Source organism: Melopsittacus undulatus, chromosome 10 (assembly GCF_012275295.1).
Source record: "Melopsittacus undulatus isolate bMelUnd1 chromosome 10, bMelUnd1.mat.Z, whole genome shotgun sequence".
In the NCBI taxonomy this organism is placed as follows: Eukaryota; Metazoa; Chordata; class Aves; order Psittaciformes; family Psittaculidae; genus Melopsittacus; species Melopsittacus undulatus.
In genome coordinates, this window is record NC_047536.1 from 12,765,134 (window position 1) to 12,782,449 (window position 17,316).

Below are 17,316 nucleotides of genomic sequence, written 5' to 3' on the forward strand. Positions count from 1 at the left end.
TTTTTTCCCCAAGACGAAAGCCCTGGGGGTTTAATCACTGCAAAGAACATGAAGAGGTCTGAGACTTTGGTTCCTCAATTCTAAGTGACACCACAAAGCGGACAAGAAGGCAGCCCAGGGTCTGAGGGTGGCTGTGGATGTGTTTGCAAGCGCTTCTCTGTAACTGGTTTCAAGTGTCCTTTGCTTCTCTCATTACAGGTGTTCTAAAAATATCAAATATAGATCTTTCCCTCACAATATTTTAAGATACTCTATTTATACAATAATTCTTTCAAAAATAAAAATGACACGTACAGCAATTCAGTCAGTCTGTAAAACCATTACAAAAGACACAGCATCCATCCCCCTGCACCGCTGCTGCCCAGGACTCTGGGGGTTCTGCCACCATTCTCTATCACAAAATAAAACCATTACAGCTCCCAACGTGCCACCTGCAGTCACGCTGAGCTCCTTCTCCCACCCTCTCCTTTAAAAACAACATGAAATAGTGAGGGATTTCAAACCCACTCTGCATGTCCATGGAGGCAGGAGCATCCTGTCCTGGGCAGGAACGGAGCGATGGTGGAGCTGAAGGACCTCTCTGTTTTCTGTCTTCTGGACACACCACCACCAAATGTCCTATGAGCATGGGAATAATTTACCTTGCACACCAGTACTGCACAGACTTGGCACGGACAGACTACACGCATGGAGCTGCAAGCACAAGACCACCTAAAAAGCAACGGGTGGAGAGTGGCGAACACAGCTCCCAGTGGCACTAAATCAGCAGCCTGGGCACTCATGAAAGCATGGATGTGTCTATGCAAATGCATCGGAAACAGAGACACAAACCAGCCCATCAACAGGAGTGGCATTTATCTGGAGCTGCATCTTGCCCTCCAGGAAGGAAACGCGGCTGTTTGCCTCAGATCACAGACGTTGCCTCGCAGGAAGTTCAGTCTTTAAAAAAGGACACAGTCCTCAATATTCCCACTTCATGGTGCCGGCGCTGCAGAGCCCAGTGCAGGACCACTCTCGCCTGCAAGAGCGGAGCTCTGCTGCGGCAGAACAGTGCGGGACCTGCAGCCTCCTGCCACTGCTGCTGCTGCAGGCATCAGCTGAAGCTGCTCCAGCGCTTCCCCGGACACGGAAGAAGGGGCTGGGTTGCTCCCCATCTGCATGGAGCTGGCTGGAAAGAGGGGAAAAGACTGGAAGCAAAGGGCTCCTTGCTGTTGAACACTCTTCCTCTGGCAAGGAGGATGACAAGCAGGGGTCCTTCTGCTCCCTTCTTTACAGGTGGCAACCAGCGTCACCGCAGGGAGCATAGGCTGGTGGGTCTCTCGTGCTGGTTCACACTTGGCAGGCTTGGCACCTCTGGAGCACACAGGCTGTGGTGTGGAGCTGCCGCTTTGCTGGTTTGCTCATTGCTGCGATGGCTCCGCATTGGGAATTGGGTTTTGGGCATCACTACCTCGAATCGGAGCTGCAGGAGTAGAGCCACATCCCCAGGACTGCTCCTCCCACAGCCCCAGCACACACAGGGAGAGAAACATGGTTCTATCCACAAACATTCATCTCAGTGGGGATGGGGAAGCCCTCACCCTGGTCCCCCCAGCGATTGCCATGGATACCATGGAAAGCTCAGCGGAGGCGCTTCCTGCGCCCAAAGTCATAGGAACTCCACGTAGTTCTCAGGGATTAATCCTGTCTTGCCATTGAGGGTCCCTTCCAGCCAGCCAGGCTCCTGCGAGGGATGAACTTGAGGAGAGAAGGAAAAGGCAGGTTACTACAGGGGTTACGGCACAGGGGTTGTTGCTCTCTGTGTGCTGACATCAGCTTGTATCCCACAGTTGCTCCTGGGAGAGAACAAGACCTCTGTGTTTGGCTTAAAGTAAGAAAACGAATATGCTAAGATGCTCAGGAAGCCGAAGTGCTCACCCTGGGCCTCCTCTGCCTGTCCTTTATAAAGTGTCAGGGACCCAACAGTGAAACCAACAGAAGAACCAAATGAGCTGCGCATGGGGCTATGGACTGGGATTCCAAATACTGGTGCTGGGCTGATGTAAGTGACGCACCAGTGATAAAAACAGGGGCTCAAAATTTCCTCCAGATTTGGGCTAAAACGTCTCTGAAGTCTGAGAGAAGGTGGTTAACTCCATCACACTGTAGCCCTGCACATCCCGGCCTGGACCAGGCTGAGGGAGGGAAAGCATTAGGAAATGCTCCCGATAGGAGAGCAATACTGCAACCTTATTTCTGTGAAATGAAAAATGTGGTCAGTCCTCAAAAGCCTTAAACTCCTCCTTTATTCAACCAACTGCTGAAAATCTGCTGGTTTTACAGGAACCAGTTATGCCAATTACTCAGCCCATCATTACGGGGAACATGGGCAGAGGAATACGGTGCATAGTGATCTATTAATGACAAATACAGACCCCAGAATCGTGGGAATCACAGGATGGTTTGGGTTGAAGGGACATTAAAGCTCATCCAGTTCCAACCCCTGCCATGGGCAGGGACACCTTCCACTAGAGCAGCTTGCTCCAAGCCCTGTCCATTGATTTACCCATTTTGGGGTTTCACGTGTGCCACTTCTTTTCATACACTTACACCCCCAGGTCTTGGGGCTTTTCTACCACCATGGGCTAAAGCAGTCCTCTCAGAGGACAAAGACCACCTCCAGCCTGCAAAGAAAGCTCCCAAGGGCAAAACTGCATTAAAATTTATTGGTTTACATCCCTTTTGGAGATGAGGCTTCACAGTGCCCCTGCAAGCCGAGAGTGGCCGTAAGTGGTGTGTGCGTGTCTGTGCCTCCAGCCCTCTGGTCTCAGTAAATGGGCTGGGAAAGTGCTTTAACCAAAAGTCACGTGAGTTCCAGCTACTGCTCTGCCTTAAAAAATCACTTGTGTCCCAAAACCAGACATTCATTTCTGGGCAGGTGCTGTCACACAGCGCAGAGCACATGGGCACATAGGGGGAATCTTGTTCTCAGTTACAAAATTAGAGCACAGAAGCAGCACAACTTTCCTCATGTAGCTTAAAACTTCAGTGTCTGCCAGCACCAGCTCAGGTGGGGGGCTCACAGCTTCAGAAGACTGAGTCTTCCATTTCAGGGGTGATTGTGTGTTAAAACCACACGCAAGCATCCCTGTCCTGACCCATGACTCACACCTTCCCCAGTTTCAGGCCTCCACAGGTCCAGGACATCCCTCCCACTTAGTGTAAAGAACTGCTTGAAAACCCAGGTTTCCAGTAGCTAAAAGGACAGGTGCTCTGGAGTTCAAATGGACCCCTCAGAACATGGTGCTGGTTACTCTGTGGCCGTCACTCAGTGCAAGCAGCAGCATCCTGATGTCCCCATCAGACAGAGATGCTGCTCATCCACGTGCACCCTCAGTTTCAAGTCAAACCAGAACCCGTCTCTAAGTACTCCCAAGATCCATCTGCTTTTGCAGGGTTTTATAAAGCCCTCCATCATAACAACACTTCTACTGAGCAGTGCTGTTCCCAACAGCTTCCGCAGCTAACGTGAGCCTCAGCTGGGCTGCTAAGTGATTAGAACATGCTGTATGGCTTTGCCCCTGAATAATCCATTGATTTTTATATAGCAGACACAATGTATTTAATTCAAACTTGTTCCCCTCCTAGCAGCTTTAATTCCCATGGGCTCTCCAAGGAGAGAACATGTTTATTTATAAGATATCTATGGTGCTGTTTAGAAGAAGTATCTTCTTTAATTCACATGTACTTGCTCTCTACCCCTCTGTGCTATATTCTCATATATATCCCAGGGCAAAACCAGTGCATGTGGTAGCAGTTTCCCAAATGACAATGCTTAACATATAAAATCCAAGAACTGCTTGGAAAGTAGTAAAAAGTCTTTTCTTTACACTGGGATTATATCTAAACCAGAGCTGCTCCATTCCACGGAGAGCAGTCTCTTTCCCTTAATGCAGGAAACAGTCCATGTTCATTAACATCATCTCCAGAAAGCTGACTAACCAGAGCCCACCTACTCCAGCTCCCAGGATCCAGAGTTAAAAAACACACATTACTTTTCTATCTTTCTCCTGCATGAAACATTATGGCAAGTGCATAGAGTATTTCTGGTGCTGATACTTGGAAGCTAATCTCTCCTACCCAGAAGACTGGGGAATGGCTCTGTATATGGCAAACACCGGTGTCAGTCAATGCTCACCAGTTCCCTCTCACATTTAAACCCAGGGTCTGGATCCCCGTGGGACACGTAGTCACAGCCCTGCACAGACACAAGGAGCACTGGGCAGCAGCCCTGACACCACTGGCACAGGCAGGGTGATGAGTGGGACATGGAGCAGGACCCACTGACCCAGGCTGGAGGTGGTACAAGGGACATCTCACCTACTCATTCCTCCTATTTCAGATGTTTCCCGTAGGATTTATTTCCCTTAGGTAATAAATCAGATTCTTGAAAAGGCAGTTTTCACACAGATCCTGGAGACTCCTGGATGATCAGCTGTTTTCAGTAGAGTAAAGCCAGGTACAGCTCAGATCTAATGCCTGTGTTTCAAGTATTTCTGCTTTCTTCTTTCACAGGATTTCTTGAGATGGAAACAGAATAGTCCTTAAATAGAGGACTGAAAGGAAACCCATGAACTGAGAGCCCAAATCCTTCCCTGGGTCACGGGAAGAAAACCTCCAGTAATTTGCAAAACTCTGTGCTAAAATAAGTAACAGCAAGTGTCCTGCTCTGTAGCTTCATTTGTTTTGCTGTTTTACTGGCCCTGTAGCATCTCCCATGAATGTTACGTGGAATGAGATCTTCCTGCCCTGGGAAAGCCCAGCACCAGGCACTGAGCAAGCCTGGCTCCTACAGCACTGGGCACAGCTCTTGTGATCCTGCTTTCCCGACACACTGGGGACTGCAGCCTGAGAAACGAGCCCGTTTCCCCTCACTCCCACAGGCACCCGGGTCAGGGACTCACCGTTGTCAAACACGGTGCCCGCCGTGAAGGACAGCTCTGAGTCGTGTTCTGCTTTGCAGGCGTACAGAGCTCGGGCTTTCCGCAGCGGCGAGCTGCAAAGAGAGAACGTGCATTGGTACCAACCCCACTGCTCACAGGCAACAGCATCCCCTCCCTGCTGCAAAGGAGGGGTTCACGTGAGCAGTGTGTGTTGAAGAGGGGTCCAAGGATCAATGCTGCTATGCGAGGGTCCAGGGTTACACTGCTGGGGGAAGAGGGAGGAAGACACCAGAGAAGGCTGAAGGCTCTCGAGGATGAGCCCCCAGCACCATGCTTCACTGCATTGCAAACGCCAGTGTGACGGAGCAGGACCACAGCCCAGGTCTGGTGCCCACAGAACCAGCAGCTCTGAGGCTGGCTCCAGGAGCTTCCCAAGGGCTGGGAAGGTTCTGGAAGTCTCCAAAGGGCCATACCCAGCCCATGGGCCGGCACAGAGCAAAGGTGGCAGCAGGAGCCCCCCAGTCCCTCTGGCTGCCAAAGCCATCACTGCCAGTGCAGCTGCAGCCACAATGAGGGTTTCGTGAGGAAGAATCAGCCCTTGGGGAAGTGTATTTCAAGACAGAAAAGCAAGGAGGCCTGGGAAGGATTTGCGGTGCTTCCTTAGAGACCGTACCTGAAGATAAAAAAGATTTAAGATCCATTAGATTTTAGTGGGGAAGTGTCAGCGTGCCCACGCTGCGGAGGAGTGAATGAGAGCAGGGAGAGCCAGAAATGGAGCAGATCGCTGGCAGACACACACAGAAGATGAAGGACCTCAGGAGCCGGCAGCAAAGCGCAGGCACTCAGAGGGGTCCCCTGCTGCTGGAGCCTCCCACCCATCCTTCCCAGGTTTGGGTACCAGGAAGGCTGGTACAAAGCTGGGATAGCACCAGGCGATGCTGGGAGCCTGCCCATCAGCCCAGCGGCTGCATCCAGCTCGGCAGCAGGGTACAGCTCAGCTATGGCACAGCCAAGGGAAGTGATGGAAGAAGCCCAGAGCTGCTGCAATTGGAACCAGGCGTCACCATTCCCCCTATCAATGTTTTCACCAGTTTTTTATCTTCCCAAGGACTTGAGTGCATTCAGAATCCTCCCCAAGCGAGCCCAGGGAAGCGTCACACTTTCACCTCATGGCAAAAGCAGTTCTCATCGAAACCGCAGCCCAGGGAAGCTGGAATGGGTTTGGTTTGTTGTGAAGACGGCCCCGAAGCACAGAGCTCTCTCTCCTCTCTGGATTCCAGCTGCCTGACACGAGCAGCTGCCAAACACTTAAAACCCAGGATGGGCAAACACTCCTCCTGCTCCAGAGAGGGTCCTTCAGTGCTGGGAGGCACCACTTGTGCAGAGCTGGCAGCGGCTGCCAGGTGGGGAACAAAAGGTATTTTCTGGCTGACCTTGAATCACTGAAGCTGTTGTTTTCCTCCCCAAAAATGATCTCTGCAGCCCAGCACCCCTGCAGGCTGCCCCCTGCCCATTGGCTGTGACTGGACCCATGAGCCCTGCAGTCATCAGGGACTGAAATGCTGGACCCCAGCAATCACTCACATTAGGTTTGTGCCTCCAAGCATGGCACAAGGCCAGCAAAGCACTCAGGAGCTTCACCCATCTGCCCCTGTGCATTTTCGGGGATGATGAGCCTCTCCCCCAGAGGAAGGCTGCTCGGTGGCATCACACTGCTGTCAGCCTTTGCAGACACACACAGAGCACAAATAAATAACCCAGGCAAGCAGGCAGCACTGCACAGGCAGCATTTGTGTGTTGTGGGTGCGGGGGAAGAGCTTGGTCTGTGCCTGTCATGAACAAACAGGTCTGACGCGTCTCCCCAGGAGCAGGGATTGGAGCCGCCTGCGCCTGCTAAAGGCTGGGAGCCACGTTCTGCTGGGGACCACATTGGCCTCGTGCTCCTCTGTGCCAGGATGGGCTTGGAGGGCAGACATCCCATCCCACCCTGCACAGGGGATGCTGCCCCAGCTTCCCCTACAAGCATCCCTGGTACCCATAGTGCAGGGCGCAAACACTGCCTGTGGTGTGCTCACGTGTTCTTTACCTTCCTTAGATTCCAGATAAGAAAAGGAAGTGGCCAGAAAACGAGGTATTACCACGTTTCACTAAGGTTACACATTACACATCTTACCTGTGAAGAGAGGATTACAGCAAACCACAGGACCTGAAATGTCTGAGGAAACCCACAGAAACCACCCATGACACTGAGCATCACCCATAGGGCCAGTGGGAGCCTGCTGGGGGCTCAGAGGGTCCCTCCTGGGGTGGGAGATGTTGGAAAGCTCCTCTCTTGCTTAGTGCAGAAAGCTGCACAGGGGAGGTTCGAGCAGGATGCAAAGGGAGAAAGGAAGTGAAGTGGGGGAACCAAGTAAATCGAACAGAAAATAGCAAAAGCAACAAAAAGCAAAGCAAATACTGCAACAGACCTGATGGGGGATGAGTCGCTGGACGTAGAGGAGGTGGGCATAGGACTTGATGGCGCAGAGAACATGGGCCAGGACGGTGAGAGGGGTGACGTTGGGCTTGGATTCTGAGGGCTGCAAGACATAACCAGATACCTTATCAACATGCCACCACAGAAACAAACAGCAACCAAGAGACAGTCAGACGACATCCAATGATAGCGAGTGCCTTGGGAATATTCAGAGCATGAGACACAGCTACGAAATGAAGTGCCAAGACCTTGGGAAATGTTTCAAGGCCAGATCTGCATTTCTCTGGACAACAAGAGCTGGACCTTCCAATTAACCCCTGCTCCATCACCCCATCCAGCGAGCCCAACACCCCATGTGCAGCCCAGCACTTACCTGCCTTGTGTGACTCCCCCCTGTGCTGCCAGAAATAGCTGCTGGTATTTCTGGACATTACTGCTCCTGCCAACAGCCTCCATCCCCCTTCAGCACATCCCTTCTGTCAGAGGCTGGACCCTGCTCCATGGTTCCCAGCCCCAACAGCCTGTTCCCATGTCTGACCACATGGGTCTTGGGGGCTGGTGTTTCCATGTCATCACCTCTCTGAAGACAACAACCAGGAGCAAATCTCCAGCCCACAAGGTTTCTGCAGCATCAGGGGCTGTGCTGGGACCCCACAGGCTGGCTATGACAATGAGGTAACCAGTGCTCCAGGGCTCCTCCCGTGCTCATCAGCACCATTGATTTGGTTTCCATGTTTTACACCGAAGAACCCTTTCCCCCCTCATGCAGCTAGCTCCTGATTCCTCACTTTTAAGCTACGGCTATCAATTGACATTGAATTAAGTTAGTGAACTAGTAAATGCATGCAAAAGTGTTTGGTTCCTTCAAAACTGCTTGATCCAGGTCATTCTCAGGTTCACCAAAAAGCAATTCTTGTACTAAAATACCAACTTGTGGCTGATTCATCTTCTACCATTTCCATGCTTAGCAACTCATTTGTATTCTCTGTGTTAACTCCAACTGTAAACTCCATCCCTGATGAAGCACCAGAAAAACCTCTCCACACTGAAAATGCCTTCGTGAAAACAAAGAGCATCATGATTACATTTTATTTCTTGGCAGAGGAATGGTACCTCTGATCCCACAGGGCTGTGATGAGGTCGGGATAGGCTGCCACCCCACAGGCAACCCCTGGGCCATCCTCATCCCCATCCTCATCCAGGAGCTGAGGGCTCCCAAGGGAGAGGGAAGGGATGCAAGGGAGAGGGGAGCTCCAGAGCATGCAGGTAAACCTCAGCCCTGCAGTAACTCTGCAGGCACTTCATGGGTCTGTTTTAACCCTTGTTAAACCCAGATGTTACACTCAGATTCCCTCTTGCACCATGCAGTGACTGAGCCTCCTTTGTGTTTGAGGAGAAGCCTCCTGAGAAGCATGGCTTGGACCAGTGGAAACGAGCCCTGACCTCCAGAAGGGATGATGCAGCCCCTGCCCTCCAGAGTGGAGCACAGCACACACAGCAGGATGCCTAAACCTTTAATAACAGATGAAGTCTCTGCAAGAAGGGAAATGGGTTAACAGTTAACCCATGCTTGTTCAACACCTCTGAGATCACAACCACAGAAGTTCATTGTTTCTGCCCTTGGCTTCTGCTCTTGAAGCCCAGAATGAATTCACAGAATCAATGAGTATCACATTGGTTGGGTTGAAGGGGACATTGAAGACCATCTGGTTCCACCTTAAACCTTCCACTGGAGCAGCTTGCTCCAAGCCCCTGTGTCCAACCTGGCCTTGAACACTGCCAGGGATGGGGCAGCCACAGCTTCTCTGGGCACCCTGTGCCAGCGCCTCAGCACCCTCACAGGGAAGAGCTTCTGCCTAAGAGCTCATCTCAGCCTCCCCTCTGGCAGATTAAAGCCATTCCCCTTGGCCTGTCCCTACAGGCCCTTGTAAATATTAACAGAGAATAGAACAAACATTTTTCTTCCATTTCAAGCTGATGCAAAACCTCAGTTATTCAAGAGCACCAACCTCCCCCAATACCCAAGAGTGTCTCTAGAAAATATTTATGATTAATCTGGAATTTTATGTTTTTTTCCCAATTCTCTGAGTTACAATTTAGCACTTGAGAACTCCAATGTCACTCTTGGCACAGCAGCTCCCCTCCAGCTCATGCATCTGTGCAACCAATGCCCTGACAACAGCCCACACCAGGCTCATCTCTGGGTATCCGGATCTTCCGCCAGCACCAGCACTTCCCAAGCGGTTCCTGTGTGTCCTTCATAGCCCTGGCAGCCAGCAATCCTTGGCATTCCCTGCTGGTGACAACTCAAACCTGAAAGGCTAGGGCTGTGGATGTGGTCCAACTTCTATGGAGAACGTGTCCATGTCATAAATATCACCACAGCAAGGGCACGCAGGGGACACCAAAGAAGGTTGAATTGTTGATCTGAACCACCCCGAGGTCTGTATCTGCTTAAGGCCAAGCTCTTGGCTTCTGCTGTGCCACTGCATCCAACAGAAACTAATGCTTTCCCCTTGTAATTATGGGCAATACCTTTATTACAACAGAGGATTACATGTATATAGAAATGAGATACAGCAGTGCAGCACAGCTGGCACAGGAGGGCTGTCAAACGGGAACACTCACAGGAAGACTATTAACATTCTCAAAATGCTCTCCTAATGATTGTCACTATTTAAAAACAATCTTTTTGGCATTTTTCTATCATCAGAATTGTCAATCCTTTGAAAAATGAGTAATTACCACATTATTCAGTCTTTAACAGATCTGTGACAGGTTGGTACTTACCGTGTATTAAATCTATTTCCAACTTTAAACAGAAGGAGGTGCTACAAAGGCCATCAAGTCAGCCCAAGGCACAGAAATTAACCCTGCAAGCACCAGTTCTTGCTTCTTTTAGTTTCTAGTGGGTGTAGTTGTCTGCCCATTCGTGGTGATGTCCCACCTCCCCTGAGCTACGGGACACATGGGGCAGGTAATTTGGGATTATTTTATCTGTGTGTAACCAAGCTTCTGCCCTCTAATGGAGAGCACAGGGTAGATGCACATGAAGACATGGAGAGTGCTCTCTGGGCAGCAGGAACTAGGACATTTCCTTCACTGTTAGTACTGCAAGAGGAACTGGTAATTTGGAAGCCAAAGCCTGTTTGCTGTAAGACCTGTATGCAATGATGTTCTCTGGCTCTAGACAGCTAAGCTACTATAGAGAGCCTCCAAGACGGTGCATGTCGACATGGCAAATGGAATATGAATGCATGGGTTTACCACTTGAAAGGCTGAGGACCTGCTAGGAGTGCCTTCCATCTTACCATTGCCTTCCACTGTTCACGTGGACTCCTCCACCCTGGTGATCTCAAAAAGCTCTTCATCAAATGCACATTACCTGCTCCACGTACGGGTTTTCTGTAGGCAAGGAATGTTACCTTGGGAAGCAAACCTTGGTCCTCCAGCTCTTGGCTTCAGCAAGGTTCCTGTCCACTGAGCCATCTGCAGGGCAGGATGATCCTAGGACAGCTTAGACACCTCTCGCCATCAGCCCGTCTTGTCACTGGTTACAAACCCAGTGGGCAGCAGTCTCCAAGGGACCACAAGACCCCCACACTGGGGTAGGAGAGAGCAAACCAAATGGCACAGCAATGCCCTTCTTAAAGAGGAGCTTGGCCAAGGTGGGACTTGGGGGGGGCCATGAGCTGGTGGCTGAAACACATCCCCTTGAGAGCAGCCATCAACACTCACCAGCCCCCCTGCCACAGCTCCCACTGCCCCTATGGGACATCTCACTGGTGAGCCTGCAGCACAGGATGGCCACCACCAAACACTGCTACTGATCGCAGCCCTCGTGCTGCCCAACAGGAGGAACATCCAACCACACAGGGCTCCAGGAGCAGAAATTCCCAACGCACTTTTTGAGATTAAATCAGTTTAAAAGAATGCAGCTCTCGCTGCTCCTAAAGTTGGCTCTGTCATCACCCCACCAACTGCAGCCTGCTGTGCTAACTACAGTGCTAATGCCATCAATACCATCCAGAGGGTTATTTCTGCAAGGATGCAGTAACAAAGCCTTACAGCAAGAACCAGCACTCAAGTCAGCCTCCATCTAAGAAGCTATGCGTAATTTCGAGAAAAGTTTTGGTTTTTTTTGGATTCTTGGTGACAAAGAAACACTCTCTGCGACCACCAAAACAACTGAAATACTAATGACAGCATGTGGATTATGGGGTATGAGGACCATCCTGTTTCTATCAGGTTGCTCACAGGAGAGAAGAAGATGGTTCTATGATGACCAAGCTACCCCTGTTCAGCCTCACAGTCCTGCTCTGCAGGTCCTTCCAGCACATTTCCTCAAGAAGAACACGTGGATGTTTCTGGTGGCCCTCCCAGCACCTGCAGACCATGATGCACACAGTGTTCCTTCCATGAAATACAGGTATTTAGTCTCAAGATACTGCCTGAGCATCACCCTTCTGAGCTTATGGACTGCAAGACCTGAGTCCTGTCTGTCTGGAGAAGTCAGTGCATGGAGTGAACAGACTATGCTGAGATCTGCATTTTGGAAAATGGTTTCTTGCAGGATCCAATTTCCTGTTTCTCGTGGAAAGAGCAGAGGTGGTGACAGGCTTTGGGGAAGTGTTGGCTGCTGCCTGCTCTCAGTTCTGCCTGCAGGAAGCAAATGTCCTCTTTTCCTTCTTCTTACTCGGGAGGACTTTGTGAGGGGCTCTTCCTGTTGGGTGCACAGTGGGAAACAAAACAGAGAGAAAAAATGCTAAGAACCAAAAATACCACCAGCAGGAAGCAGAGAAGTGGCTAAAATTAGACTCTTCCAGGGCGGGTATGGCCTTCTTCCCAGCGGAAGCAGCAGAGGGAACTCCACGAGTCCATAGCCCAACACATCCCAAGGCTCTCGCCTTTCCTGTGGGTCCATGTGTGACCAGCAGCATCCTGTGAACTGCCCGGGCAGGGTGCAGGAGGATGTTGTGTCGCAGCACTCAGCCCATGGGACACCCACACCTTCACCTCCCGCCTGCCCCTTTGGCTCTTCCAGCAAATCAGTGCATTTAACTCCCGTTCCAGACTCCAGTCTCCTTCCCAGCTGCTGTGGCTAAAAAGCCTCTTTTCTAATCCCTTCTCGTAACCCGTCTCTTCTCAATTCCCTTCTCTCTGCGATCTGCCTCTGGCACTTTCTTTACACAGCCCAAGTCCTCCAGGCATTTACAGGTCTGAAGAGTTATTCTCAGCAGGGTTTCTAGACAACTTCTGCTGCTTTGTTCTTCTGGCCAAGAGGACATCAGCTCCACTTCAAAAATGTTTACAACTTGGTGTTTGTTTTTGTGGAACTCGGGGTTATTTCTGACACAGAACATCTAACGACTATGAATGGGCACAGGCTACTCATGAATTAAAGCCCTTTCATGACATCACCTCAAGAATAAATAACAATATTCCTATTCTGACATTATCGATCCCTGACTGCATTAAAATACATCAGGAACCACCCAGCCCTTTCCCTCCTGCTCTTTTCCTATAAAACAAAGCTGCAGAACATAAGGCTCTTCTCAGAGCTAACCAGAAAAAAATACAATTACAATATTATTTCATGCCAGGGCACTTAAAACTCTGCTAAACCAAGAAGATTGCAGCTCACCAGTGGACATGGCTCTGTTGCCTAAATGAAATGGAAGCAGCCTTGGGCTGAGAAGCTCATGGAGTTCAAGCAGTGCTGGACACGCAGATGGATGGGCTCAAGCAAGCAACCCCCAGGCTCTGGCTGTGCTGCAGGTTAGTGATGGCACCACACACAACTACATGACCATTAGCTCATAGGGCTTCAGACTGGCAGGACTCTTCCTCTGTTTGGTACTTTAAACGCATGACAGTGATGTTAAACTCCCTCCAGTGTCATCCTCTTGGGTGTTATCTTACTGCATAATAATTCAGGTGGAAAATAATGACATGCTTTGGGAAATAAGCAGCCAAAAGGCACTGCAGTTAGCATCACTTGATCAAACAGATCCAAAAATTTCAGCTTCTGTGGCGTGGACTTTCCCCACATCTCCATTTACTAGTTTCTCTGGCTCCAGAGCACAGATTACAGAATCTTCTTTTCAATAACATGGACGTGTCCCTCTTTGTAATCCTGAAGACACCCAGCACATTGGTTTGTCTTGTCACTTTGCTGCTTGGCATATTTCCCATACGTAGAAATATTTCCCTGCTTTAGTGATTTCATAAACCATCTAAAAGCTTTTCCACTAGAGTAAAAGCGAGACTGGGAAGAGCTCTGACCTTGGGAAAGGACAGCTGGAGTTTTTGTTGTCCCTCTTAATAAACATTTCTATTTCCAAATGCAGGCAGATGATGCTTGATGTTTCAAAGGGATGTAATGACTCTGCTGGTTTGGTGTAGGAAGCTTAGAGGCTGATGTTAATGCTGGAGAAAGGCTGAGTGAATAAGCAGAGAATCAGCAATGGATGTGTTTTCAGCATGAGTAAGCGCTGGAGGCACTGCAGGAAGGAAGCTTGGATTGGTGTGGATGTCAGCGCAAGCGGCCAGTCACTGTGTTCCCCAGCGGTTAGATCCAGGCGATGGGAGCAATGTGCCATCTCAGTATGGAACAGTGTTTCGTTAACAGTCACATAACTCGTTTATCACACAGAATGCACAGCATCACTACCAAGTTACCCACCCACCACTCACTGCTCCTACAGGAACATCGTACCAGCACTGGGAGCAGGACAGACAGGAAGAGATGGGGCAGGACAATGGAACAGAGGCAACCACAGGTCCATGCTAATGTGTCTTTGTGTTCTCCACAGCACCCAGCCTGGACACAATGTGTTCTGCCTCACTCCATCTGCTCAGCAGCTGTATCTTCTGCTCCATCACTAACCCCCTCCTGGCTTCTTCCCTGCTCAAAAGGCTCTCAGCAGACTGGAAATCAAGCTGGCAGGTTTTATGTTGAACCAATGCTTTCAAACAGTGTTAAAGCTCTTAATTATTAATAGCAAAGTTGTAATGTGCCAGTAGGAAGCCAAACAGCAGTTTAGGAGGGAAGTGTTGGTAAATCAGGAGCCAGCATCTTAGTCACATCTTTTCCATCGCGCCACCGCTTCTAATACATGAGGTAATTCTGCAAGTCTGGGGGCATTAGTCACCAGCAAATTGTATTCGCAATTAAGAAGAACTCAACAGTCCTTCAGAAATCTCATTTTTCCCTGGCAGTCAATCCATTGCTGTCTTACATCCTCCAGAAAAGAAAACTCTCCCATCTGCCACCCCAGCAACCATATGGGATTCCTGGAAAATGAAGGAAATTGAAATCCCTGTGGGCTCACAGCTCGCAGATCAGCTGGGGGGTGTTCGGTAGGATCAAATATTTGAGCTAAATACATCCTGTGCACAGAGCAGCCCTGCCTCACTGCTGACAAGGGTCTGCCAACGACGAGCAGCTCAAACCTGCCATTTGGGATGGCAACGGGACATTGGAGCTGCAGGAAAGCTGAGCAGCACATAATGAGGATGGCCTTGGTGTCCAGGGCGCTGCAGGACCCGCAGCTCAGCACCGGCTTTGTCAGTAATTTCTGGAAATGGTCAGAAAAGCTACTCCAGACCGTAAAAAATTCACTCCTGGCTAAGAATTCTTCCTCGCATAATTCGATAGAAAAACCATTCCCAGGCTCAAATCCCAACAAAACACAAAGGCAGCTTCTTTAAGCCTCCACCAGCACCTCAAGCTCAAACTCTTGTTTTTGTATTGTGCCGCTATCCTCCACGGAGTGTGAAGAACAAACACCTGCACACAGAGGCTGTACACGTTGGAAAAAACAATGGGGGTTATTTTGGCCTGTAAAAATGATTGGAGAAGAATGGGTGAGCGAAGGCACTGCACCATCATCTTCTGCGCTTACTTGATTTGCCTGATTTCCCTCTGTATGTCAGTTTTTGTGCTGCCTCGTTCCTCAAGTGTTCTGCAAACATCAGTTCAGAGCTGATCAGAACATGTCACTCAAAATCCCTGAGACTACGACACCAAAATGATCCCATTTATCAACAGTTCTGGTTCGTTCTGCTCTTTCTTTCTCATGTTTTCTCCACTTGAAAACTCAAACTTTGTAATAACATTTTCGCCTCGTCAACTCTCAGCAGCAGAATCCTCCTCCCGTCGCACATCTCCCAGTGCAGCCCAGTGGGAGGTGGGAGCACGACAACCCTCCCAGTTTACCTACTCCATTCCTCTGCATGTAATCAAGCTGAAAATGTCAGCTTTTCTCCCTTCCTGCTAATGATGCCCTGTGAAGATCCTCCTGCTCAAGCAGTGGTGGCTTTAAGGTCCCTTTCAACCAAACCATTCCATGATTCTATGATATATTGGAAAGAGGTGATTAGCTAGTGTCATTATTAGAAGAAGCAGCTGCTGGGGGACTAACCAGCCTGGGCTGGAAGGTTCCCAGCTCCCCATCCTCTTCAGCAAACAGCTGAGCTCTCAGCACTGGCTTTATCATATAGAGACCTCTTTGCCTTGAAGCTGATGTGAACACGATTGCTTCTGATGAGCACACGGAAGGCAGGAAGCTGCTGAAGCTCCTGCATCCACCAGCACCACAGTGCAGAAGGATGGGCATCCCAGCTCTGTTTAAAGAGGGGATAAATGTTCCCTGCTCCTCAAAGCTCCCCAGCAGGGTCTCTGGGAGCAAGGTTTGGATGTGTTAGAGCAGGCAGTTGTGTCTCTCCCCTCTTTCCCCATTCCCACCCCATGAGCCTGGCACTGGCAGAAGCTGGAGGGGATTTTCCTCTGCTCCGCAGGGAACGCGGCTGCATGTGCTGATGTTATTCCAAGAGCCGGTGCCGACAGCAACAAAAGATGAAACAGTGCTCCTTCCTCCCATGGCTTCCTTTCCCACTGCCAGCTAACCCAGCTGGGACACCTTCACCACGGGAAGCCCATGGATCCCTCCACACTGCTGCCCCCAGGGCCGAGCTGGGCGAAGGGGGAGTGATGCCAGCGGGGGAGCAGGGAATAATTGGCAGCGGTTCTTATGGCACTGATAATTTCCCAGCTTAGCACAGCCCTGTCAACAGTGTCTGCACAGCACAGCGCACGGCAGCGGCAGCTGCACGGGAAGCGGACATGGGCAGGATCCCTTATGGAGGCAGAAAGGGCTGGGCAGATTGAGTTACCTCCACGTTGGGTTAAAGTGTTGGCGTTACAGCTCCAGCTAATTTATGAAGTTAATTAGGCACAAGGATCCTCTTTCAGAGGGAGACAGGATGTCTTTGTGCGCGGGCTGCCTTGTTCCCCTGCCCCTCGCAGGGAATTGTCAGGCTTTTGCTGGGAAATGGGATCTGCAGGAGGCGGGGTGGCCGCCCCGGGATGCCTGGTGGTCCCCATCCGCACCCCACTCACGGCTCGGGCGAGGTTTGGTACGTCTTCAGCATTCCCAGTGCCTGTGTGGGGCGGCTGGAAACCAGCACTGCTCCAGAAAACACTCCCACATTCGTCAAAAGGCTTTTACAAGGCAGAGTCTAGGCTGCATCCTCGGCTCTGAATTCAATCTGCCTGCAGAAAGGGGAACCCAAGAATGCACTCGGCTATTTGTTCACAAATATTTTGTCCACGGTGACATTTATAGGTGGCAGAAAGACCTAATTTACTATCATTTGCTTTCAGCAGTCTCAATAAAAATGTTGGCTGGCCTCACACTTGAGACACTCTGCCCAAAAGAGGTTTGGATGCAGGCTGAGCACAGGCGCTGGAAGCAGAGCCAGGATGCAGGGGCTGAGCGGGCTGGGGCAGCCCCAGAGAAAAACACACCGTGGGACCCATGGCTTGGCTGGAACCACAGAGAGAGTGGAATTGTTCAGCTTGGAGAGGAGAAGGCTCCTGAAGGGGAGACCTTAGAGCAGCTCCAGTGCCTAAAG

General features: G+C 50.3%; 1 protein-coding gene across 2 annotated transcripts in view; it reads right to left on the reverse strand.

The window, feature by feature from the left end:
- Positions 1 to 17,316, reverse strand: part of ARHGAP26 (Rho GTPase activating protein 26) — a 116,098-nt gene continuing 98,782 nt past the window's right edge. The window contains exons 21-23 of one of the 2 annotated variants that reach the window (XM_034066688.1): positions 7,391 to 7,501; positions 4,944 to 5,035; positions 1 to 1,737 (exon numbers count right to left, since the gene is read on the reverse strand). In XM_034066688.1, coding sequence (XP_033922579.1) covers positions 1,649 to 1,737; positions 4,944 to 5,035; positions 7,391 to 7,501 — 292 coding nt within the window. In that variant the 3' untranslated portion in view covers positions 1 to 1,648. Of the gene's footprint in view, positions 1,738 to 4,943; positions 5,036 to 7,390; positions 7,502 to 9,920; positions 12,122 to 17,316 lie in introns of those variants that run through there. The other variant, XM_034066689.1, reaches the window with a different exon arrangement.